At 37.2% G+C, this 27,344-nt stretch overlaps 1 protein-coding gene across 4 annotated transcripts in view; it reads left to right on the forward strand.

Annotated features, from left to right (window-relative positions):
• Window positions 1–25,068, forward strand: part of NELL2 (neural EGFL like 2) — a 437,534-nt gene extending 412,466 nt beyond the window's left edge. For all 4 annotated transcript variants that reach the window (XM_043886426.1, XM_043886435.1, XM_043886442.1 and 1 more), the window contains 4 exons: window positions 10,926–11,119; window positions 13,028–13,204; window positions 14,632–14,856; window positions 24,351–25,068. In XM_043886426.1, coding sequence (XP_043742361.1) covers window positions 10,926–11,119; window positions 13,028–13,204; window positions 14,632–14,856; window positions 24,351–24,401 — 647 coding nt within the window. In that variant the 3' untranslated portion in view covers window positions 24,402–25,068. The remainder of the gene's footprint in view (window positions 1–10,925; window positions 11,120–13,027; window positions 13,205–14,631; window positions 14,857–24,350) is intronic.
• The last annotated feature ends 2,276 nt before the right edge of the window (window positions 25,069–27,344 follow it).

Here is a 27,344-nt window from a genome sequence, read left to right on the forward strand (position 1 = left end):
TTTAAGGTCTTCAGATTGAGACTTGTTCAGTTCAGTTGAGTTCAGTTGCTCAGTCGTGTCTGACTCTTTGCGACCCCATGAATCGCAGCACACCAGGCCTCCCTGTCCATCACCAACTCCCAGAGTTTACTCAAACTCATGTCCATCGAGTCGGTGATGCCATCCAGCCATCTCATCCTCTGTCATGTTCAGTAAGATGTAATTAGTTGACACTGATCTCGTATTTGAGGTATTGGTGATTTTTGCTGTGTATTTTTACAAGTGATTGGAAACATGTTAAAATCTAACTTTTGCTTCCTAATTATAATAATTAATTGATTTGTGAATAATTAATACTTGTAACAGCAAACCAATTTTTGTGGATAATTTGTTAAAGGATGTTTTTAGAATAAATAAATCTATACTATCAGATAAATTTTTTAATGGCCGCATGTAAAAATTTGACCCAAAAAGAGGTAGAAAAACAAGTGAAAGCAGGATAGAGGGAAAATGAGGTTAGAGAAAATACAACGATGACATGGCCAAGAAAATCATGATACATGCTTCTCTGGGCTATTCCTCATGTATCTTTTGCCTGGCAAAGTCAGATGTTTAGTGAATGTTGCATCAGAAGATATGGTCCGTGCTTAAAAGACATCAGTCTAATAGGGACGGAAATTCAATCAGATTATATTCAATTATTTACTATTAATTTTGTCTTGTTTTCAGTGAATTGACAGTTCTGCTCCTTTATATCCACTATTAAGGGGCATACATTTTAGAAGGCGGGCAGAGTAAGCAAAGCACGGTGAATAATTGCCAAGGAAACTACCCACACCAAAAGGGTTTGGCATGGAATTTGAAAACAAAACAGACCTCAAGAAGTCTTTATTTTCTCCATCGGTGCTTATACCTTCATCGAGTAACAGCCTGAGAGAATGATGAGGCTACAATGACACAGTCGATGAAAGCCTTGGAGAATCTAACTTAACAGTACTTGACGCTTAAATGATGAGATGCCTTTTGTCCTTGGGCCTCTAGAGGTTTTCACACAGAGAAAAGTGAAGCAGACTTGGGTGATAGATGCCAAGGTTCCCTGTGTGATTTGCCGACAGCTGCAGAGCTCTGGACCTTGAGCAGAGTGTTCATCTGGATTTTTGTATGGAATGGGAATGCTGCTGCCTTACCAGGGGCTAAAACCTAGCATTTGCAAATAACCACTTAGCTGTGATCTGAAGGCTTTACCTTGTGCTCTATAAATGCTGTTCAAGAAGCAGATCAAACCCTGTGATTTTGCCCTTCCCTGATAAACTATATTGCCTGTTTCTACAGTATATTATCAGGAAGAAGTCTTCAATGCTGCTTTTTTAGCATTGTCTTTTATTTTAAATTATACACATAAAGAATAAACATAAACTGATTATAAATAATTCAATCATACAGAAATATAGAGAGCAAAGCTAAAAATGTGTCTTTATTTCATCCCCTCCTTTTTCCTATCTTTTCTTCTTCTGCTCTAGGAGTAACCTGGGTTTAATTTTGCTTGCTTTCCCTTTCTGTGCATCAGAATGTGACTAAAAAAAATACATACCTCTGCTATCTTACTTTACATTTGTAACTGCTTTCAGTATCTTTTAAATTTATGACCACATGTCTCAAGAGGGCTGTATTAGTTATCTCCTGATGCGTAAAAAGTAACTCCCAAAGTGTAGCCACTGAAAATAGTAAATTATCTCACAGCTTCTGGATAAGGAATCTATGAACAGCTTAGCTGGATGCCTTTGGTTCAGGTTTCTAGTGAAGTTACTAACATCAAGTTGCTGCCCAGAGACATGGTCTCATCTCTAAGTCTTGTCTGGGACAGGAGTGGAGGGAAAGGGAATCTATTTCTAAGGTCACTAACAGTGCTACTGTCAGGCCTTGTTTCCTTAACCCAGGAGCCACTCCAGAAAAAGCTTCTGGCTTCTCCTAGAAAAAGCATTCCAAGAGACAGCAGGTGCCCAAGACGGCAGCAACAGTCTTCCACATCTAAATTTCAGAAGTGGCATTTCACCACTTCTCCCATAGTCTATCTGTTAGAAGCCACTCAGTAAGCCCAAGGAGAGAGGATTACCAAAGAGCATAAATAGTAAATAGTGAGAATTGTTGCTGGCCATCTTGTTAAACTACCTACTGTAAGAACCATCAGCATTGTCCATTAATTTCCACTGCAACTCTCTGATGCAAACACATCATAACTTCTCCACTCTCCTCACATCTCAGATACCACTTTCTCTTCTTTCTCTGTTAATTACTCTGCTTCTTATTTAACTGAGAAGAGAGAAGTACTTCACTTTTCCACCAGACATGTGGTATGATATACAGTAAATCATATATATAATATACACCCCCTCGCTGGTGGCTCAGATAGTAAAGAATCTACTTGTAATGCAGGAGACCTGGGTTTGATCCCTGGGTCGGGAAGATTCCCTGGAGGAGGGAATGGCTACCCATTCCAGTATTCTTGCATGTGAAATCCCATGGAGAGAGGAGCCTGGTGGGCTGCAATCCATAGGGTCGCAAAGAGTTGGACACAACTGAGCGATGAACACTTCTGCTTCTTTCCATACAGTAAATACATACTAGTCTGGCAAAAGTGACAGAACATAATGAGCGCATTCATTAAGTGTCCAAAAGTAACAAGGAAAACTAATCATTAAAATAACGCATGATACAGATGAATATAGGGAAGTAATGGATTCTGTGAAATGCCTTCACAGAAAAGGCTTTTTGAGGAAATTCCATAAATACATAAAGAGTGGGAAATCTTATTCTTATAAAAAAAAAAAAAACCCACAATTCTGTAAAGATAATTCTACAACTATCTTGCAATAGAATTTATGATGATTATCATAAAAATCTACTACTCTTTCAAGGACAGTGTGCTCTGAAGAATTCTTTTAAAAGTACTAACCTTTGTCATATAAAAGAGAACTAAAATGCTTCTTTTTAACAACTATCTATTTACTGCAATTTCAATGATCTGTAGAATTGTAATATTAGCATGTAGAAGGATGCCATTTTAAGACTATGGTTATATCTGATCAAGTTCCATGTTTCTGTGCTGGGGGAAAAAACAAGAAGCATTTCAACATGGACAAATCCACAGCAGTAGGTTTACAATTATTAAGTATAATAGTCATATTTGAAGATATGAATAAATAACTTTGTGCTGTTGCATTACTTTTTAGACTGTGTAATCTGCAACATACATGTTGATAAACTGCATGCAAACAAACTGTAAATTATTTTGCTCATCCATTTACCTCGGAGGTATAGACATTTAATCCCCAGGAAATGTGCAAGGGTACCAATTTCCTTATCCACATCATCATCTCTAATGTGCCTGAAAATTTGTCTCTCTCTGAGAACAAGGCCAAGTATTTTTTTCTGTGTAGGAATATTGCATTTCACGCCCACATTTCCTTTTATTTAAAGCTTTTATTTCTAGATTATCTTTATGTTTGGTGAGGTGTTTTTGAACTTGTATGACTAAAAAAAAAAATGTTTACATGGTAGTATCTTTGAGTACTATGTTCAAAACAAATACTATAAACTCTTACCTTAAATCAAGGGAAACTATGAAAATGAAATGAATCTATTTCAACTCATGAAGTAGTTACTGAATATATGTATAGGTAGCTTGAGGTACTTTACAGGCATCTGCTGTAAACAGATATGAAGGAGGTATGGTCACTACTCTCAGCGTATAGTAGAGATAAAATATAAACAGTAACAACTGTCATATAAGATAGAATGTGGAGAGTTTCTCAACAGAGGAGAAAAGCTACAAAGTTGCAAATGATGAGTATATAAGGGAAGAATAAATTCAGAACCATAGGTAACAAAGAAATTATTTTCTGTTGGGGTTAAGAAAGGATTGAGTATCTAGCTATCTAGTGTTGTTTCAGGACTTAAGTATGATGTGATATTGTGCACCTTAAGATAGGGACAGAAAGTGCAGGCAGAGGAAGTAGTTTTAAATGCCTTTCTCAGAAGTTTGAGCTTGATTTCTGAAGGTCTATTTTTGAGAAAGGGAAAGATTAAAATGTATCTCCACCAAATCCATATTTTGGCCCAGTCCTATTTTCTGAACTCCAGACCTGTATCTCCAACTACTTACTAATCAGCTCTTCCTGGAAGCTCACAAGAAAGTATATTTCAGCATGTCTTAAACTAACTTGTGTCTTTGCTTATTCCTGCCACCCACTTCTGTTACCAAGTCCAAGCTTGCTCCGCTTGCCACAAAACAGGTCAATAAGTCCAAGTGACAAGGTGTTGAGGCAAGGAATATGACTTTATTCGGAAAGTCAACTGACCAAGAGGATGGCAGGCTAATGTCTCAAAATAACCATGTTGTCAGGGAGGGAATCCATGTTCTTTTATGGAAGCAAGAAAAAAAAGCAATGAGGAACCGAAGTCAAAAGGCAGAATAGAGAGGGAAAGGCCAAGAGAACACACTGGTCACAGCAAACACTCTATTTCAACAACACAAGAGACAACTCTACACATGGACATCCCCAGATGGTCAATACTGAAATCAGATTGATTATATTATTTGCAGCCAAAGATAGAGAAGCTCTATACAGTCACCTTGTTTGCACCAGGACCCAGGAGAAAGGAGCAGTGACCCCACAAGAGACTGACCCAGACTTGCCCATGAGTGTCCAGGAGTCTCCAGTGGAGACATGGGTCAACAGTGGCCTGCTGCAAGGTCAGGGGCACTGAGTGTGGCATTGCCTGCCTGGAACCCTACGATGGAGGTCACCATTGTCTTCATTTCCTCCACCATAGTTTGACTTCAGGTCAGACAACAGGGAAGGAACACAGCCCCACCCATCAACAGAAAACCGACTGAAGATTTACTGAGCACGGCCACACCCATCAGAACCAGTTTCCCCCTCAGTCAGTCTCTACCATCAGGAAGCTTCCATAAGCCCATCCTTATCCATCAGAGGGAAGACAGAATGAAAACCATAATCACAGAAAACTAATCAAGTTGATCACATGGACCACAGCCTTGTCTAATTCAATGAAACTATGAGCCATGCCATGTAGGGCCACCCAAGATGGTCGAGTCATGGTGGAGAGTTCTGACAAAATATGGTCCACTGGCGAAGGGAATGGCAAACCACTTCAGAATTCTTGCCTTGAAAACTCCATGAACAGCATGAAAAGGCAAAAAGATAGGACACTGAAAGATGAACTCCACGGGAGATCAGTGGAGAAATAACTCCAGAAAGAATGAAGAGATGGAGCCAAGGCAAAAGCAACACCCAGTTATGAATGTGACTGGTGATGGAAGTCAAGTCCAATGTTGTAAAGAGCAATAATGCATAGGAACCTGGAATGTTAGGTCCATGAATCAAGGTAAATTGGAAGTGGTCAGACAGGAGATGGTAATAGTGAACATCAACATTTTAGGAATGACTGAACTAAAATGGATGGGAGTGGGTGAGTTTAATTCAGATGACCATTATATCTACTACTATGGGCAAGAATCCCTTAGAAGAAATGGAGTAGCCATCATAGTCAACAAGAGTCCAGAATTCAGTACTTGGATGCAATCTCAAAAACGACAAAATGATCTTTGTTTGTTTCCAAGGCAAACCATTCATTATCACAGTAATCCAGGTCTATGTCCTGAGCCGTAATGCTGAAGAAGCTGATGTTGAATGGTTCTATGAAGACCTATAAGACTTTTTAGAACTAACACCCAAAAAAGATGTCCTTTTCATTATAAGAGACTGGAATGCAAAACTAGGAAGTCAAGAGACACCTAGAATAACAGGCAAATTTGGCCTTGGAGTACAAAACAAAGCAGGTAAAAGGTTAACAGAGTTTTGCCAAGAGAACGCACTGGTCATAGCAAACACCCTATTCCAACAACACAAGAGAAGATTCTACACGTGGACATCACCAGACGGTCAATACCAAAATCATGTTGATTATATTCTTTGCAGCCAAGATGGAGAAGCTCTATATGGTCAACAAAAATAAGACTGGGAACTGACTGTGACTCAGATCATGAACTCCTTATTGCCAAATTCAGGCTTAAATTGAAGAAAGTAGGGAAAACCACTAGCCCATTCAAGTATGACCTAAGTCAAATCCCTTACAATTATACAGTGGAAGTGACAGATAGATTCAAGGGATTAGATATGATAGACAGAGTACCTGAAGAGCTATGGACAGAGTTTTATAACATGGTATAAGAGGTGGTGATCTAAACCATCCCTAAGGAAAAAAAAATTCAAAAAGGCAAAATGATTGTCTGAGGAGGCCTTACAAATAGCTGAAAAAAAGAAGAGAAGTGAAAGGCAAAGGAGAAAAGGAAAGCTATACCCATTGAATGCAGAGTTCCAAAAAATAGCAAGGAGAGATAAGAAAGCCTTCCTCAGTTATCAATGCAAAGAAATTGAGGAAACAATAGAATGGGAAAGATAAGAGATATCTTCAAGAAAATGAGACATAAAGGGAACATTTCATGGAAACATGGGTACAATAAAGGACAGAAACAGTATTAAGAAGCAGAAGATATTAAGAAGAGGTGGCAAGAATACACAGAACTATACAAAAAAGATCTTCATGACCCAGAAAACCACGATGGTGTGATCACTCACCTAGAGCCAGACATCCTGGAGTGTGAAGTCAAGTGGGTTTTAGAAAGCATCACTACAAACAAAGCTAGTGGAGGTGATGGAATTCCAGTTGGGCTATTTCAAATCCTGAAAGATGATGCTGTGAAAGTGCTGCACTCAAGATGCCAGCAAATTTGGAAAACTCAGCAGTGGCCACAGGACTGGAAAAGGTCCATTTTCATTCCAATCCCAAAGAAAGGCAATGCCAAAGAATGTTCACACTACCGCACAATTGCACTCATTTAGCCTACCAACAACGTAATGCTCAAAATCCTTCAAGCTAGGCTTCAACAGTATGTGAACAGAGGAAAAGGCAATGAATAAGTAAAGTAAAAAAAAAAAAAAAAGCCACCGGTCTTACAGAACATCTCTGGGAATGGCAAGCATCAGGGAAAGAAAGTGAAATTGTTAGTCAGTCAGTTGTGTCTGACTCTCTGTGACCCTGTGGGCTATAGTTCACCAGGCTAATCTGTCCATAGAATTTTCCAGGCTAAAATCTTGGAGTGGGTTGCCATTTCCTTCTCCAGGGAATCAGGGAAGGGATGTGTTAATCTCTTCTTTTCACTGGTGGACAGGGTCCGATTGTCTGTGAGCTGAACAAAGGCACTTTAGTTTAACAGTCAGGCATGGGCGGAACCTCCTTAGATAGGCCATTATTGTATGATTATGATACCAGCAAGGTAAAGCAAGTCAAGGAAATTGTTCCAACATGGAGTCAGAATTGGTTCTTCTCTGCAACACTGCCACTCCCTATCAAAATCTTGCTCTTCATTATGTAAATAGCATCTACCAAATCTTCCAAGCCAGAAATCTAATCATTCATGACCCCTCTCTCTCCTTAGTCTCTGAAGCCAGCAAATCACTAAATGGCTTTGTCTTTGTTGTTTCTATGTATGCATCCCCACTGCTACGATTCAGTACAGCATTATGCCTAAGAACACAGACTTGGAGCCGACTGGGTTCCCCTCTGTGCTCTACCTATACCTTACTACCTATGTGATCTTGAGAAAATTATGCAACATGTCTATCCCTCAATTCCCTGATCTATACAATGGAGATTATAATTGTACTTCTCACAGTTGTTGTGAGGATTAAATGAGTCATTATATAAATGTACTTAGAATTTGGTGTTTACTTTTATTATATGACCATCTCTTTCCTAGAATACTGAACAGTCTACTAATTGGTCTTCTAATTGAAAGTTCTAATCCATACCTTAAGTCCCTTTTCCAAAATGAAGCCAATGGAATCTTTCTAAAATGGATATGTGAATAGTTTTTTTTTGCAGTTCCCTAAAAGGACATTTGTTTGCCTTCATTATAAGGTTCAAATTTCTTATAACATGACCTTTCAATGAGCCCTGAGAACCCTTCAGCATGTCTCCTGCTTCTGCTCTCCCTGGCCATTTAAGTCATACCAACACTTCTGATTCTCTAATACACTTAATGGCTCTGACCTTTGGGGTTCAAACACTCTTCCCTCTGGCTAGACCTCTCTTTACCTCCTTTTTGCTTGCCTAAGTCTTTTTCCAAAATGTTTTTGCCACACCTGGAGAATGTGTATGTGGGCAGAAGAGAGTCAGAAAGAGCTACCAGTGTGATGTTGTTCAGTCGCTCAGTCATGTCTGACTCTTTGTGACCCCATGGACTGAGGCATGCTGGCTTCCCTGTCCTTCTCTATCTCCTGGAGTTTGCTCAAATTCATGTGCATTGAGTCGGTGATGCTATCTAACCATCTCATCCTGTGTCGCCCCCTTCTCCTCCTGCCTTCAATGGTTCCTAGCATCAGGGTCTTTTCCAATGAGTTGGGTCTTTCCATCAGGTGGTCAAAGTGTTAGAGCTTCAGCTTCAGTATACTAGTGTGATAGGAAGCAAGTAAATGAAATTTGTCAGGAAGAGGGAAGGACCTGTGTCAGAAACTGCTGTCAGCTGAAGACAGGAACTGAGACTTGACCACTGGCTTTTGCAACATTATTTCTCTAATCGCTCACTAAAGAAATAATCAGTATTTTTAAAGTTGGAATTTCTATATACTATAGTATAATTTTCAAAGCAGAATATATACTCTTTATGTATATGTAATGTAGAAATCTTACAATAAAACTGTATATAAAAATAAACTCCAAAATTCTATTCTACCATTCAGTTGAGAATAGCTTCTGCATTGAGAAACCCAGTATAGATAACAAGCAAGAAAGGTAAGTTCAAATTAATTCAAATCCCATAGGATAGCAAAAGGTAAGAGTTAGTCCATTATGATGTTTCTGCTTAAATATTAATATTTCTCCAGGTATGACAAGTACATGCCAACCATTGTTGTAAGCAATGTTTTATTCTATTTCTTTATTGTTAATATACTTTGAGTACCTATTCTCCTTGTACCTGAAAATCTTCTCTTCTTTGTCTTCTTCATCAAATCCAAGGACTTTCTCTGCTTTTTTTTTTTTTTTTTTTTTTTACTTTCTCTGCTTTTAACCAAACAAACAAATCTGTTAGTAGAAATTTTATTTTAAATGTCAGGCAAAGTGAAATGATTGTTCAAGTCCAGCCATTTCCATTAATAGAATAATGTCCTTATATTAGTGGATATTTAAAGAGTGAAATACATAAAACATATATACATGTAATGGATATTAAAAGTATATTAAGAGGTATTTGTAGAGATTGTGGTCAGAGAGACCAAACAACTATGGTTTGTGGGGTTGTTTTTGCTTCCTATAATTGCTAATTATAAGAATATTTAATGGAGACAAATATCAACTCTGAGGATACTTTTTTATTCCAAATAGAGCAAATATAGACCTGCTATATAAAGTTCATTTCCTCACCAAGAGAAATTTTTTTTTGGATCTGATGTACACATATATATCTGATATATAGGTATATGTATTAATACAATTATATAAATGTATTTTTTAAGATTTTCATGTATTCTCATGCTGTTATTTTTTATCATGGTCTTTTTCATACAGTATTATCCTTGACAAATCAACCTATAATAAAGTTTACTATAGCTATAATAGAAACCTTTTCAGCTATTATCTAAATTCATTGGTTTTGTTGATAGGAGAACTAATAAAAATCAAACTACATAGAAATAATCATGTAATTTATTGTCAGAAATGCATATATGACAGAACTTAAATATTTAGAAATTGAAATGTGGCAAAAATATAATTTTGACTCATTCATTTCCTCTACAATGTTAAAATCAAACCATTTAAGGCAGATAGTTACTAAATCCTATAATTTTGAAGGAAAATCAGTGTACATTCTGCTGGTTAAAAGCTATACATTCCATCTTCTCTCTATCCCACTTTTCTTGCTGTGAATTAATTCTTTTTTCTTGACCTTTACTCAGATGAAATAGGAAATAACTCCTTACTGCCACTCATACAATATCCCTGGAATGATTTTGGCTTATGACCTTTAAATGATGGGGATAAATAAAATGAATCACATCTCCTCGCTTGGACCTGATCTGTGGGTCAACATATGTTTGCTTTTCATCTGTATGAAAATGCTTTAGGCTATGATTGCCATGGAGTAGGTGAAGTCAGGTGAAGAATGGGCAGGTGCCAATTGAGTCAGGCAGGAGATGAAATGATGATAAGAAATGGGAAAGCTGAGAAGTGGGGAATTCTTTGTAAGAGATGCTGATTGCTTGTGATCACTTGCCTTTCCGTGGTTGAAGGGCAGGGTGTAAGGGCAGTGTGCAAACGCCTGGACCATTCAGGGAAGAACAGCTGAGCAGAATGCTGGAAAGAGCTTACCTGGCAGTGACAACAGCTGTGAGAACAGGGCTTGAAACGGGATGAAAATGCCTCAGGGCTTCCGTAACATTTCATCCCCCATGAAGAAGGGGTTTTCTGGAAGCCCCTTTTTAACATTGAGGATGATTTTGCCAATTAAAAAAAATAGGCACTTTTAGAATTTCCACTGCCGAACTGTTTGATACATTGAGTCCTATCCTTAACGTTTAAAAAAATAAGTGTTTCATAAAGCCTAATGATATTTACAGAGATGTAAAAGTTCAAAATCTAGCCAAGGTTATTTGGTGTTTGAAATCAAGTATGATAATATTTCCCTGTGAAATCCCAAGATCATTAACATTGCTTTACTCAGCTTTAGTAGGAAATACATGCCAGTAAGATGAAAATTAATTTAGAGTAGAATGCTTTATGTCAGGAGACAACTTGCCTGATCACAGTTATTTGAAACAGAGCATATTCCAAGCACATTGCCTGCTGCTTTTTCTTGGCTGTAGATATTGACGAGTGTGGGACTGGGAGGCACAGCTGTGCCAATGACACCATTTGCTTTAACTTGGATGGTGGATATGATTGCCGATGTCCTCACGGGAAGAACTGCACAGGGGATTGCATCCACGATGGAAAAATTAAGCACAATGGTCAGATTTGGGTGCTGGAAAATGACCGGTGTTCCGTGTGTTCATGTCAGGTTGGTACAAACAAAACATTGTAACCATTTTTATCAAGATGTAATTTGCATGTATTTCAAGTGTACAGCTTGATAAACAAATCCATACATCTGATTAACCTCTGCACAATTAATATAACATAACATTTTCATCTACCCAAATTGACTAGCCTCTGCCCTTTCTTAATCCCATAGCCCCAGAAACAAGTAAACACTGTTTCCTGTTTTTATAGATAAGATTTGTATTTTCTACAGCCTCATATAAGTGGAATCATATAACACAGTTGGCCTTCATGTATTCAGCCAACTGTGGATCAAAAATACTTGAGAAAAAACATTCCAGAAAGTTCTGAAAAGCAAAACTTTCATTTTCCTGACCCCAGCAACTTTTTACATAAGTTTTATATTATATTAGATATTATAAGTAATCTAGAAATAATTTAAAGTATATCAGAGATTATGTATAGGTTATATGCAAATACTATGCCGTTTATAAGGGACTTGAGCATCCATGGATTTTGGTATCCACCTGCAACCTGGAAATAATCCCCCAAGTATATGAGATGAAAACTATACATATTCTTTTGTGTCTGACATTTGTCTCAGCATTATGTTTGACACTCAGTCATATTCATTACCTGTATAATTAACCCATCCCTTTTTATTACTGAATAGTGTTCCCTTGTACAGAAATACCACAATGTGTTCATCTATTCAATGATAAAATTTTGATTCTAACTAGGCTAATGTTTTTATAGTCACAATATCATATTTGAATGAATGCATAAATGAAGCCAGATGAACATGCTATGGCCTGCAAGTGAAAAAACCCCTATTTGGGTTATATTTCAGTTTTAGAGAGGTGTTCTGTGTACCCAGTTGATAATAGAAATTTAAATTATAGTTAAATAATAATACCAAGGACTCAACTATTATTAAAGAAATTGATAACAGCTTGTACAAATTATAAGGTTCACATATCTATAAACTTAATAATATGTAAAACTTGATGACTACCTACCAAATATAAGCATACAATCCCTTACACAGAGCAAACTATAGTTAGTATTCAAATTACAAGTACATAAAAATTTATACATACATACACAAATTTACTTGCACATAAGAGCCGTGCAGTGGTTATCATTCTATACTGGTTATTTCTGAAAAAATTCTTTCCAATCAAGTCATTTAAGCAGTAATGTGCGGAAAGAAAATCGGAAGTTCTCCAGCTTGAGTAATTTTTAGGTGTTAGCTACAAATAGGAATTTTAAAGAAAATCAGTTGTTTTGAGAAAATAGTGTGAGTTATCTGAAACTTCCAAATCAACATCTGAAATTACAGATAGGGTGCTGATGCTCAGTTGCTCAGTTGTGTCTGACCCTCTGTGGCCCCATGAACAGTAACCCACCAGGCTCTTCTGTCCATGGGATTTCCCAGGCAAGACTACTGGAGTGGGTCACCATATCCTCCTCCAGGGGATCTTCCTGGCCCAGCGATGGAACCCATGTCTCTTGCATCTCCTGCATTGACAGGTGGATTCTTTACCACTAGCGCCACCTGGGAAGCCCAATTTTAGATATAGTATGTAATATATATGTATATATGTAGAGGGAGATATAATTATGAATATAGATATATTATGAATATATCTATATATATTCCCCTGGAGGAGGAAATGGTAACCCACTGCGGTATTCTTGCCTGGAGAATCCTCATGGACAGAGAGCCTGGCGGGCTGTGGTCCACAGGCTCACAAGGAGTCGCTCGTGAATGCAGTGACTTAGCACACCACAGCGCGTGTGTGTCATGTGTACACAGCTGTTTATATACACAGGCACCCACACATGCAGACCCACCCACGCACGTGTGATATCAGTCTACCGAGAAACGGAGGCTCTCGGGACCGACTTTTCCTCCTTGTCGCAGAGTGGCTTCGTCCTGTGCCGGCGGATGGTGTGTGACTGTGAGAACCCCACGGCTGACCTCGCCTGCTGCCCTGAGTGCGACCCGAGGCTGAGCAGCCAGTGCCTCCGGCAGGACGGGGCAGCCGTGTACAGCAGCGGCGACACCTGGGTTCAGAGGTGCCAGCAGTGCCGCTGCCTGGTAAGTCTGGCTTCCTGAAGCTCAGGCAACGTTCAGCCCAGACTCAGAACAGGAAAGCAACCTTCCCTGCCCCTCCACCAATATTCAGGAGCTGGCCACAGCGTCGGAAGTTACAGAAGGTGAACCTAGTTATGATGACGAGGTGAGGGTTCTGCATCCAGGACCTGAGAAGGCGTATCCAGGGGTAGATGCAGTATACCATGCCATGTCAGTCTTCCAGGACAATCTCCAGGGCGCCAAAGAAGAAAAGGCTGTCCTCACTTTCCCAATCCACTCAGCCTAGGTTTACTTAAAGACAGTTATGAACAGAACAATGGCATTCAAAAAAATCCTTTTTCACAAGTAAACCTTTTGTTAATCCGTTTCTGTCAATTGTGCTCTGACTTAAAAAAAAACAAAAACAAAACCTTTTTTCTTTCTAAAAATTGTTACTGTCAATGCTATTCTGGCGGGAACCCTGTTTTACACATTTGCGGTAAATATTAGAATGTTAGAGTTGAATGTATGTATGTATGAAACTTCTGCTAGAAACAATAGGTTAAAAAGAAAATAAAGACTTGGTAAGAAGACCCCAGTCATTTTTCATGTGGCCGAATTTTTTGCTTCTTTCTATGGTATAAATGAAAATTCATCTACATGTCTTTATAGAAGAAAGTTTCACAGATACTAGTCTTAAAGTTAGGACTAGTTTCCTTTCTATTTGTGTGAGGATATTTTTAAGGCAATGCTTTTTTGTTGCTTTCTTTTTATACTTTCAACCAAAAATCAATTGAAAGAGCAAGGTCAGTTTTGTGCCTGAAGGCTGCTTTCATCTCCCAAGTCCATGAGATTCAGAATTATGAAGAAAATAGGAAACAGGTGGGAACTAAATTTTAAAAGATCCAATTCACACAATTTTCCCATGTGGAATAAAAATGACTGAAATCAGCTCCTAGTTTTGTTTTTTTTTTCCAAAGTCCATACACTGAGAAATATATAAATGAACAAAGAAAAACTGTCAAATTTCCTTCATATTTCAATTTACTTTCTTGTTAGTGGACAAAACTTTCTTTTTGCAGAAGGGAATAAATGAGAAAGTAGGGTAAAAGATTGAAAGGAAGAAAAAGGCATCTCATAGGCAAAAAAGCTAAGTAAAAATCTCTTCTGTAGTAAACAGTTCTTTGTCATGGGAAAGAGAGGACATGCCCATTTGCTTGTTTTAAGAGAATTGGTTTTTGCTTTCCTGTATTGCTATTCTTATTTAACCCATAAGGGCTGTTTCATAATCCATCTACAGTATAGATCTCATGTGTGGATTCCCTACATTCATGGCTGTGAAGGTCTAAGTATAAATGTCCATCAAAGAAATTGAGTAACTGAGTATTCAGTAGACACTACATTCCCTCCCTCTCTCTCCCACTACCCTTGTCCATCTGCTTTCCTTATAGCAAGGGGAAGTTGACTGTTGGCCACTGCCTTGCCCAGAGGTGGAGTGTGAATTCAGTGTCCTCCCCGAGAACGAGTGCTGCCCGCGCTGTGTCACCGACCCTTGCCAGGCCGACACCATCCGCAATGACATCACCAAAACTTGCCTGGACGAGATGAATGTGGTCCGCTTCACTGGGTCCTCTTGGATCAAACATGGCACTGAGTGTACTCTCTGCCAATGCAAGGTAAAACCCACTATATTCAAGTAGGGAGCACTTGGCCAGCTGTGCCCAGGAATCATAGCTATTAATGTGGCCAGTGAGAAGCACCTTCCTTCCTAGTTACTGCTCAGAGCTGGGAGGAGGACCACTCAGCTTAATTAGTGCCAAAGCTGACTGTCCTGTGCATCCTCTAAAGCATGTTCAAGGAGAAGGAGGTGCTTGGTCTGAAACCAGAATGATGGTTATTTATATCACTGGAACAGAAAAAACTTATGTAAATTGCCCTAAAGCGCCTAACTGTACACATCTTTTAAAAAAAATAATACAACACCAAGATTCATGTTTCTTTCATGATAGAGGACAATATTATTTTATTGATTTTTATCTAGTCTTTTTATGATATAAGATATATCAACAAGGTAAACATACTGTGTTTTCCAAAGTGAAAATCAATATGGCAAAAATGGGCATATTTCTTGGTTTGTTGTGGTCAGTTACATTGAGCTGAAAAATTTAAGACTACTTGTTTACCATATTTTATTCCTACAGCTGGAGAAAAATCATTATAAAGATTTTTCTTTTTATTCTCATAGGAAAATAAAGCATTATGTCTTTTACTTCACTGAGAACAAAAATACTGATAATGTAGACAAGGTATATAGAATTCAAAAATGGTGACAAAGTTGAAAGCTTTTTACTTTGATTATTGTTCCTACAAATATTTGATTCAGTGGTCACTGTACTTCAGAGTCAAAGTTTTAGAATCAACACTAAAATTAATAATCTGGAAAGCTTAACAACAACAAGAAAGCAAAGATGTCAGATTTTTCCCAGCATAGCACAGCCAGATATCTCTAACTGCTCTGGTTCTTTAAATGAACATTTGCATTTAAAAATTTTTTTCAGTAGAGCAATTTAATTCTGATTCACATAGTACAAATTTCTTACTAGAATGACTTGATGTAACAGGACAAAGAAATATGAAATGCTTTAAGTTTGAGATGCTATTATTATCTATTTCACACCGAAATTTCTAGCTCTTTCAATCAATGCAATTTGTCAATCAAGCACAGCTTTTTGGGAGGAACATTTAATGCAGTCTTCTAAAAGTGCATTAGCACATTTGAAAGTTACTTTTACTTCAAAAAGTTACTAGCAATGTATATGCAGTGCCACTTTAATATACATTTAATATGAATACATTTGAATGCATTTAGTGGTGCATTATCTAGAAACTTCAGCATTAATGATTAATAGGGAAATACTTTCTGACATTTAATTGCCAAAGATATTTGAGTCTCTTTACACTCTTAACCTACTATTAGATTATTGTTCTGACCAGTGACAACAAAAATATATACTGAGTGATGCAATGTAAAACACACCAGATATAGCTCAGACAGATACTTCGAACAAGAAAAATGCAATCAGTAATAGGCAGCAAACATTACAGTATTTTCTGGGGGTAAAGAGTGTGAATGAGCTTGTCATTCACTGCCTTACAAACAACTAGGATTTTTTGACTCCTAGTAGAAATGTTTCCAGAAAGTGTATTTGGCATTAAATTCATTTCTTGTCAGATAACTGCCATTTCTCAGAAGTTACTATTTGATGCCATTTCCTTTCTCCCTTCTTATTAAGTTGAGTTATAAGAGTATGCTCAATGCTACCAAATGTGTCCCTAATGGTCATTTTATTATATTTATTTTTTGCTATTTTAAAAATAAGATTTATGCCAAATAGGCTTGAGAGATTGCATTGGAGGTAAGCATTCTTCACAATTCGATACTGTTAGAGCACTATTTGCCTTTACTATCTCTCCATCCTACCTCATCTGACTTATTGGTGTAGTCCATAAATACAAGTTGAGTGGGGTATTGTGCCAGGGTAGAACGATAACCAAAAATAGCAAAAATTGTTCCTGGAAATTTTTTCCCAGCAGGTTATCATCTAGAGCTCTGATATCTGGTACTGAAGTCAGAAGCCATATGTGGCTATTTAAATTCATTGAAATTAAATTAAAAATCCAGTTCCTTAGTCACACGAGCTACATTTCAAGTGCTCACATGTGCTCGTGGCTATCATAGTAGACAGAGCTTGCAGAGAACAACTCTATCATGGCAGAATATTCTATAGGAAAGCACTGGTCTAGAGGTGAAGAATGGGGCATCTGAAATCAGGCTACCTGGATTCAGAGCCTGGTCCACCACACTAGCAATGTCACCTCAAGAGACGTTTATAAATCTCTCTGTGACTCCGTTTTTCTCACCTAAAACTTGGAATAATATTACTTACATAAGAATAATGATATTACCTACTTGAGAACGTTGCTTTAAGAATTAAGTGAAAAGATCCCCACAAAAAGTTTCCTACACGTTTCATACACATTCAAGGTAAGTGCTCAATAAATGTTGGCTATTATTATTGTTGGTAGTGGACAACAGAAACATTAAGTCATGAAACAGATAGAGACAACATTACTCACTGTGAAGGATGCTCTGAAGGAAGAATGAACTGTGCTTAGAGGCTTTCCAACAAGTGAACCAATTTTACTTCCTGAGGAATTAAGAGTTAGCTGGAAGAAATAGGGTTAAGAGCTTCCCTTTCCTTTTTAAAGATGCCTTTAAATTTAAATTGCTTAGATTTAAAAAAAAGAAGTTTCCTTCATTCGGAAGTTGAACTCGCATCAGAAATGAATTACTAATACTATCTTTCCCAAATCTGATAGAGGCTACACCACTCTAGAGAACTTTCAGGTAATCATGCTTTGCGCTCCAGGCAATAAAGAGGGATGTACCCAGTTGATAAGGAAGGAGGAGATGTTAGAGGGTCAGGCAAAAATACTGGAATGGGTTGCCATTTCCTTCTCCAAGGGATCTTCCCAGCCCAGGGGTCGAACACAGGACCCCTACATTGTGGGCAAATTCTTTACCGTCTGAGCCACCAGGAGGCAAATAAAAAGTGAAAGTGTTAGTCACTCAGTAGTATCCAACTCTTTGCGACCCCATGGACTGTAGCCGGCCAAGCTTGTCTGTCCATGTAATTCTCCAGGCAAGAATACTGGATTGGGTTGCCATTCCATTCTCCAGGGGATCTTCCTGACCCAAGGATCAGAACCCAGATTTCCTGCATTGCAGGCAGATTCTTTACCATCTGGGCTACCAAGGAGCAATATAGTCAGTAGAGCTTTGTAGATCAAAAGAGAAGAAAGGATTATTCTATAAATACTGGAATGACTGGATAGCAATTTTTAGGGATGTAAGTTATATATACTATTATGCTATGTATCAAAATAATTCCAGGTGGGAAAAGTGTTAGATATTAAAAATAAATCAAAACAAAGATAAGAAATCAAATAATTATCAAAATTCTAGAAGAAAGATGCCTTTTCTAACTTAAAAGTGATAAAATATACCTCAAAAAATTTAGAGCTTCTATAGATAGACAAAATTAGCAAAGTATAAAATTGCAACTAGAGACTGGAAAAAACATGTTCAGCAGATATGTCTTTAATTAGATTAAAAACATGAAAATTAAAAATACTTATTTTCCCATAAATAATGGAGGATGAATAAACAATTCACTAAAAAATACAACTGTTAAAAAAGAGGAGAGCATTCAGCTTTTAAATAATTGAAACAAATATAAACTAACATAATGATTTATTATTTCCACATACTACAGTAAAAAAAAATTCACAATAATTTCCAGTGTTAACAGTGATGTAGTGGAATTGTAGTTCTTTTGCAGTGTTAGTGACATTGAAAAATACAATCAAGAGCCAGACGTATACCTCCTAGTCCCATCCCCATCTCCACAGAAATATCCAGAAAATTTTATTAATCCTGAGTCACAGAATCCAACCGAAAGAAATAATCTAAAATATGGAACAAACTATGTGTATCATAATATTCACCTCAACATTAATTGGCATGCAGAATCAAAAAGAAACCAAAATACCCAACAATGGAAAAATGGTTAAATAAATTATGATGAGGGCATGGCAACCTAGTCCAGTATTCTTGCCTGGAGAACCCGCATGGACAGAGAAGCCTGGTGGGCTACAGTCCGTGGAGTCGTGAAGAGTCAGACACAACCGAACAGCCAAGCACACAGCATATGATATAACATAAACTCCGGGAGGCAGTGGAGGACGGCGAGGTATGCAGTGCTACAGCATGGGGTCGCGGAGTGGGACCGGATCGAGGGCCTGAACAACAGCAGCAAAATGTAACATATAACACTACAACTGTGCATTATGTATATGATTGCATCATTCAGTCATTCAAGTACCAGCAAAGCTTATGATGAAAATTAAGATGAAAATATTCTGTGATTATGTATGCACTTTGATTACAAGAAGGCTGAAAATAGAGAAATATGAAATGAAATCTATGCTGCTGCTGCTACTGCTAAGTCGCTTCAGTCGTGTCCGACTCTGTGTGACCCCATAGACGGCAACCCGCCAGGCTCTGCCATCCCTGGGATTCTCCAGGCAAGAACACTGGAGTGGGTTGCCATTGCCTTCTCCAATTATATTCATTTTTATGTAGATTATTTATAGACAGGGAAGCCTGGTGTGCTGCAGTGCATGGGGTCACAAAGAGTCAGACATGACTTAGCAATTGAACAATAACAGTTTATAGCATGTATGTGTACATGTATTATAATTACACATGTATTTATTCTGTTATATAATTTATAAACATTAATGTATTAATAACTGTTTTATAAAACTTATATTAAATATATATGCTAATAAAATTTTTTATGCTTTGTGTATATTCTATAAAACATTTTACTGAAAGCTGGAAGTCAACTTGTCTTCTAATCTTGATTTTATAGAGTTTAGTATGCAAAGACTGATGAGGACTTCTTTACCAATAAAATATAGCCAGAAATAACAGGGTGTTAAGGAAAATTACTGTTATTGTGTAAAAATAATTAGATTTTTAATGTTATGGCAGTGGATGGTTACTATTCCTAGCAACCTAAGTTTCAGTGGATCACCTTTTATTCTAGGTTTTATCAAGGTAATGTTTGTTAAAGTGAAATAATAGCTATTTTGTGCAAATGTTTTAAGTTTGATGAATCAAAATATAGAATATATTCAACAGTCTAGAAAGTACCTTTTTGCCCCCTTCTAGGCAATACCTATCCCTATAGGAAACCTCAATTTTATTTCATTACAACAAATGTATTTTGCCTATTTAAAAATTCATATGTGTATCACACAGTATGTATTATTTTATGCCTAATGGTGATTTGACCAGTTTATCATTATGTAATGTCCCTCTTTATTTCTAACAAGATTTCTAGATAAGAAGTCAGTTTTGTCTGGTACTTATTTAACCACACACTATATTGTTTTGATTCATCAAACTTTCAACCAGTCTATAGTTTTATATTTAGAATGCATATTTGTAGATAATATATAAATATTTCTTACTTTTTAATCCAGTGTGACAGTTTCTGTCTTTTAACTGAAATGTTTAGCCAATTTATATTTGATATTGTTTTTGATATTTGTGTATTTAGGGGCCACCATTTTGCGATTTGTTTTCTGCTTGTTCTGTGTGTTGTTTTTTTTATATTCTTACGTATCCAGGGAAAGTATCCACTTGCTTTCCTTCTGTTTATTTTTATATTAGTTTTATATAAGTTTTTCTATTATTCAATTTTAATTTTTCTTTTAGATTCTTAACTATAACTCTTTATATTGTTATTTTTTGTTGTTGGCCTATGCAACAACTAAAATAATCATATAACCAAAAACCTTTGGTTTTTATAATTTTGACTATGATACACTTAAGTGTGATTTTTTTTTTGTCTTTGTTCTCTTTGGAATTTGCTGGGCTTTTTGAATATCTAAGTTGATTTTTTTTTTCACCAAATTTGAGAGAAATTCGGCCATTGTTTCTTTAGATATTTTGTCTGCCACACTTTCTTCCTCTTATTCTCCCGGGACTCCAATCACACATGTGTTATATGGTTTAATATTACCCTGAAGGTCACTGAGATTCTATTTTTATTTCAATCCTTTTCTCTTTGTTTTAAAGACTGGATAATTTCTATATTATTTTTCAAATTTACAGACTATTTCTGCCATCTTTAATCTTCTGTTAAGCCTATCCAATGAATTTTTCATTTCAAATACTGTACTTTTCAGTTCCAGAATTTTTATTTAATTTTATTTTTAGTTTCATTACTCTGCTGCAATTTACAACCTTTTCATTCATTATAACCTTTTTTTTTTTTTTCTTAACATCTTTGTACACATTTGTAATAGATACTTTCTAGTCTTTATCTGGGTTTCCCTGGTGGCTCAGACGGTAAAGAATCCGTTTGTAATGCAGGAGACCCAGGTTCCATCCCTGGTTCGGGAAGATCCCCTGGAGAAGGGAATGGCTACTCACTCCAGTATTCTTGCCTGGAGAATTCCATGGAGCCTGGTGGCTACAGTCTTTATCTACATTTACACCAACTGATTAACTATGAGTCATTTCTCTTTCACTACTTTTTCCCTTGATGAGTCACTTTGTTCTGTTTTTTTCACAAAGCTAATAATGGTTATGGTTTATTGGATATTGTGGACAATATGTAGTATAGGTCCTCCATTCTGCTAGCTTCCCCTGAAGACTATTGTTGTTCTAGCAGATTTCAAATTACAGCCAATAAACTTGCAGTTGAGAAGGCTGGACTTTATGTTAGTTAGATCTATTCCAGATGTGCCCTTAGTTCTAGGGTGAATCTCTTAATCTTGAAACTGTTTTGTTCCTAAACATGAAAGCCTGAAATTTTTTATCAGTCCCTTCTAACTTGGTAGGACACAGATTTTAAGCACTACTACCCACAGGGAGCAGCATCTGAAATATCTGCTCAGAGCTTTCCAACTTCAAGCTGTGACTCTCTGATTGTCTTTTTAGAGTCTCCTCTGCAATTCAAAGACCAGCCACTGATTTGAGGGGAGTTTACATGCTGATTCATTCCCTCCTTTCTGAGATATCTCCTTCTGAATTTCCAGGCACCTTGGCAGCCCTAAATGTTGCCCTCCAACATCTGAAGCCTATCAGATTGTGGCTTTCTGCTTGAGTTGTAGTTATCCTAAGTTTCACAGACTAGACAGTGCCCTAAGGAAAAATGCCAGGTAGAAATGAATCTCACACAATACATTTTCCTCCTTTCAGAGATTGAAATTCCTCCAGTGTCTGCTTGCTTTTAGTCACTAATTCATTGGTTTAAATAATTTTTATATTTTGCCCAAACTTTATAGTTATCCATATGAGAGATAGTCTTGTGTAAGTAACTACGCCATTACTGAAATTGGAACCCCAGTGGAATATTTTATTACTCTTTCCTTATATCAACTAGGTTTCCTTAATTGAGGAGCTATCAATGGCATGATCTGTAGCATTCATGTTCCTATAACAGAACATACTGATAGGGAATAAGAAAAACACTACTCGAAGATTTGGGGAAATACATCTTCTCTTCCTAAAATCTACTTATACTCCAGAAATTTCCCTAACTCTTTCTGCTTAAAACCCATACAATCTGAGGAATTGACATTCTTGGGAACTGGTACACCTCTTCCTTCATTGGGTCAGTGAATTGGGAAAGATCATGTGACCAGGTTATGGTCAGAAGTCCTCAGCCTCTGAGCATAACAACAAAGCTTTAAAACACTGCTAGAGAGCTAAGAAATGGTTGTCTGTCACACTATTTTGCCATCAGAGTAAGAATTCTGCTTAATAACAATTTTAAAAGAAAGAGGATTAAGTTAAATTGATAATATTCTTCTTGGATATAGACTGTCTTTTCTCTCATTTGGTAAGCTTCAACAAAGGCTAAAGTATCAAAGTCCTTTCTTAAGTTTTATCTGAACCTTTTGGTTTTATCATATTAAGGTCTGATACATTTTCAATCATGTAAAGTCAATTATCTGACAGAATATATCAAACAGAAGATGAGTTTTAGAGTCAGACTAGCCTGTATTTTAATCCCAGTTGTACCCTTATATTAGCTGTGAGATTTTGGACATGATATTTAAGCTTTCTGATCTTCAGTTTCTGAACCTAAAAATCATCACTATTAATAGTGATCCTACTGGGAATGCTCCGAGGTTGAAATTAGATAATGTACTTAAAGTGTCTGGTGAAGTTTCTGACACAGAGTATGCACTCAAAAAGTAGAAGGATATTATCATCTTGTGATTGTGGTAACAATACTAACATTATCGTTATTATTAGTGAGCCAGTGGAAGAAAGTAAGAGTGCAAAATTTCAAAAGAATAAGATACAATTTTTTTTCTTTTCTGTAATACATTATACTATTTTGGCTGTCCTCGTTCAGTTGCTACGTCGTGTCCAACTCTGCAACCTCATGGACTGTAGCACACCAGGCTCCTCCATCCTCTAGTATCTCCCAGAGTTTGCTGATGCTATCTAACCATCTCTTCCACTGCCACCACCTTCTCCTGTTGCCATCAGTCTTTCCAATAAGTAGGTTCTTTGCATCAGGTGGCCAAAGTTTTACAGCTTCAGCATCATTCCTTCCAAAGAATATTGAAAGTTGATTTCCTTTAGGATTGACTGGTTTAATCTCCTTGCAATCCTGGGGACACTCAAGAACCTTCTCCAGCACCACAATTCAGAAGCATCAACTCTTCGGTGTTCAGCCTTCTTCATACTATTTTTTATACTATTTTAGTACTTTGTTATAAAAACCAACTATGCTTATTTGGCTCTTCCCTGTTTTCCTCACCTGATTGCTACAGTTTTCTTCACCAGCTTAGAATTCTTGCCAAGACAGAACCTTTTTAGGCTTCTTAACTAAACAGAACTCTTTTCACTTTAAAGCCTTTACTCATTCTGTTCCCTGTGCTCTTGGTATAACTTTTCACAGAACTATCTTGAGGTCTTGGTTTAAACATCACTTCTATATAGAATTCTACTCTGGCCACCTAATCTAAGTAACCAGGCTTTTTATTAATCTCATAACATCACAGTGTTTTTGCCTGGAGAATCCCAGGGACGGGGGAGCCTGGTGGGCTGCCGTCTATAGGGTCGCACAGTCGGACCCGACTGAAGCGACTTAGCAGCAGCAGCAGCGGTTTGTTTCTTTTCTAGCACTTTTTAGAATTTTTGATTGTACAGTTGATTGTTAATGGATAAAACTCTAGGCCCTGTCCTGTGAGAGTAGCAAGCACGTCTGCTGTATTCATCAGCATGTCTAGGGCTCAGGTTACTCGGTGCTTATTTTGTGAATGGGCAAATACAAGAACAAATGTGGTCTGAGAGAGTGCCATGGAGTAAGTAAAGCTGGCCTATGATTTACCACAAATTACTGGCCATAGTTGGTTTTTAAGCGAGACATGAAAAGTGATTAGGACATTGAACTTTTAGGCGCATATAAATAACAAATAAACCATTCAGTTATGTTATGTGTAACAATCAGTGAGTACTGACTAAATGGCTTAAAAATTCATACTGTGCCTTTTTCCCCTGTCTTTTCTCTAGAATGGCCACATCTGTTGCTCAGTGGATCCACAGTGCCTTCAGGAACTGTGAGGTTAACTGTCTCACTGGAAATTTCTGTTTAAAGAATGTTCTTTCATTAAAAAGACCAAAAAAAAAAAAAAAAAGGTAAAACTTAAAAGTGGATGATTTGTGGGCAGCTAAGTGCAGCATTGTTATTAGCTGAGTGAACTTTCAATTATGAAATTCATGGAGCTTGAGAAAATCACAAAAGGAAAAGGCTTGGGGCAAAACTGGACCAGAATTCCACCTCAACGGTGTCTGACGTCAAACATGTAGGAGAATGGGTGTGAAATACATACCATGACATCGTGACCCCTGGACATAAAGCCTGAGCTTATGGGAGCTTTGGAAGCCTCTGGCTTCACCGGTGCAGAAAATACTCCTCTAGATCAGAATCTTCATGAATCAGTTCAGTTCTTCACTGCAAAAAATTAAATGTAAGGCAGTGAATGAGTTCTATTTTCAGAAGCAAAGCAAAGAAGCTGTAACATGTTATATGTACAATATACACTCTGAGAAGAAATCTGAAACATTATTGTCATGATAAAAATAATGCACAGGCATGGTTACTTAATATTTTCTAACAAGAGAACTCATCCCTATTTCCTTGTTTTACTGCACTTAATATTTGGTTGAATTTGTTCAGTATAAGCTCGTTCTTGTGTAAAATTAAATAAATATTTCTCTTACCTTATAACATGTCCCAGTGTTTGCTTAATGTGTTCCTTTTCCCCAAACATTCTTCCACATACAAATTGTTTTCTAGTTCTGCTGATGAAACACTCCCAACTCCCAAACTGAAAGGTGATTTTTGCTATATTACATGCCTAAATGGGGGGTGTGAAGGAGACCTTTGTTCTGCCTCTGTGGATTCGCTAGGTTGCCTTTTACCCTACCTCATATCCTGGGGACTGACTTATGTACATCATATTAATAGGTTCTGTCGTCCTCTGAATTTTGATTCAGTCTGACTAGTGGCGACCACCAGCAGGATTTCAGAAAGAGAAAGTTTGACTATTAGCCTGCTGGCTCCTCTCGGGTCAGGTCACTGCCAGATTAGCTGTGTCAGTGAAGGTGACGTCTCCTGACAGCTGGCCCTCCCTGTTCAGCTACTCTCTCCCAACTTCTGTTTGCTTCTCCTGGCTTAAGGGATGATAACAACTCTGGCTGCTTTGTCTTTGTGGGTACCTGCTCAGTTTCTTGCTTCCCCTGTTTCCTTTTGCCTCTTTAGAAATGGTCCCTCTGTTAAACTCTCTTTAATTAGCCAGCTTGAGCGTGCCATCTGTTTCCTGCCAGGACTCTAACTGATGTCCATAAGGAAAGGAATATGTGAGGGTTGGGAATCTCTTCAAAAATTCGTCCTTCACAGTTTGATATAAAAATTTAAAGAATCCCAATGTTAGGAGGGATTATGATATTACATGTTAAAATTTTTGATGCACCAGAATCTCAGGAGGAAAAAGTAAACTTACAGATGCTCAATAGTGATGGTAAATACAATATTGCCCTATTCAAAGAAATACAAATCTTATTAAATTTTAGTTGCATAGAGACTTCTTTAAAGGAAAGAATGGAAGTGGACAAGATGTAACTCCCACAAGCTATGGAAAAGGTAAAGTGGCATTTAACTGCCTTTCCCCCATTGCTATGAAAATAACCTCATATGAGCCGAGCTAAAGGATAATTTATAAATGTCTTAATACTTTGGCATATGTAGTATTTACTGAATGTGTCAATTCAAGTATCTCTCAGTATTCCCTGGACTTATAAATGTTTTTTTTCTGCAGCCTGTTTATACTTGACTAAAAATTTCAGCAGAGCATAAAGTTTATTTTGAGCAGGTATTATTTACTGTGGAAACTAGCAATTTAGTCTCCAAAAAGATATTAATTTGAAAGTTTTTCCATGTATTTTTTCCTTATATAGATTTGGGATTTCATATAAATCTCCATAAAAATATTTTTTATTGATAACTTGCTTTTCTGAGAAACGTATGAAATGTGTGCATTTGCATGTGTGTGTACTTGTATCCACACTCACAGTTTACATCCATATACTTGGATATACTCATCAGTTAGATGTTTTATGCCTTCTAGAAGAAGAAACAAGGTGGAATTGCACACTCCCACTCTGTCATAAGTGTAGGGCTCTGAGTGTATTGGTGGTTTTCAGAGCCTGGTTTCTATAGACTTCTGAAAGAAAGGGAACTCATAACATTAAGAAGAAAAGAGGGAGAAAATAAGATTATGTTCTTCCAAGGACTATTAAAGCAATAAATGTGTTCAGATTGAATTTTTTACTTCAAGGTTTATCCCATAAATAATAGATACTCAGGAGAATTGCTGTTTACCCAGGCGAGCAGTAATCAATTGCTTCTTAAGGACTTTGTTCTTTGAAAAAGAGGTTGTTAAATGCCCTATTTCTTACTCTGGAGATAATTGGCAAAATGCCATGGTTGAATTATGCCAGTGTTGTGGGGAAGTGAGAACTAAGAAGCATGAATTTAATTTGGGGGTGCTTGGTTCTTTTAAGAGCAGCCTTTGGTGGAAAAAGTCTTTACTACATTTCCTTTATTTTCCCTTTTCTGAAAGAAAAAAAACACAAGAATATTTGAATATGATTCTTTGGTCATTCATGAATGGTAATACATGTCATTTGTCATCCTTTTCAAAAGACTACCATATTGCTGTTTCCTTTGCCTTATATAGTGGTAAGGAGAATCACATATTATTGTTCAATATGATCCAAGCAGTATCATCTAACTCCTTTCATCTCCCAGTAGCTTGGTTAAGACAAAGTTGAGACACCTTGTAATTGGCCTTAAAAAAATGGATGGTATATCAAAGCTCTAAAACAGCAATCGATTCTCTGTATATTGGAGTAGCAGAAGTTATTCAGTTGAACAAAACTGAGATTACATGTGCGGAATAAAAAATAAGCTTCAAGTCACTAAGGATTACCCCAAAAGCTCCA

This window comes from Cervus elaphus, chromosome 3 (assembly GCF_910594005.1).
Source record: "Cervus elaphus chromosome 3, mCerEla1.1, whole genome shotgun sequence".
Lineage (NCBI taxonomy): Eukaryota > Metazoa > Chordata > Mammalia > Artiodactyla > Cervidae > Cervus > Cervus elaphus.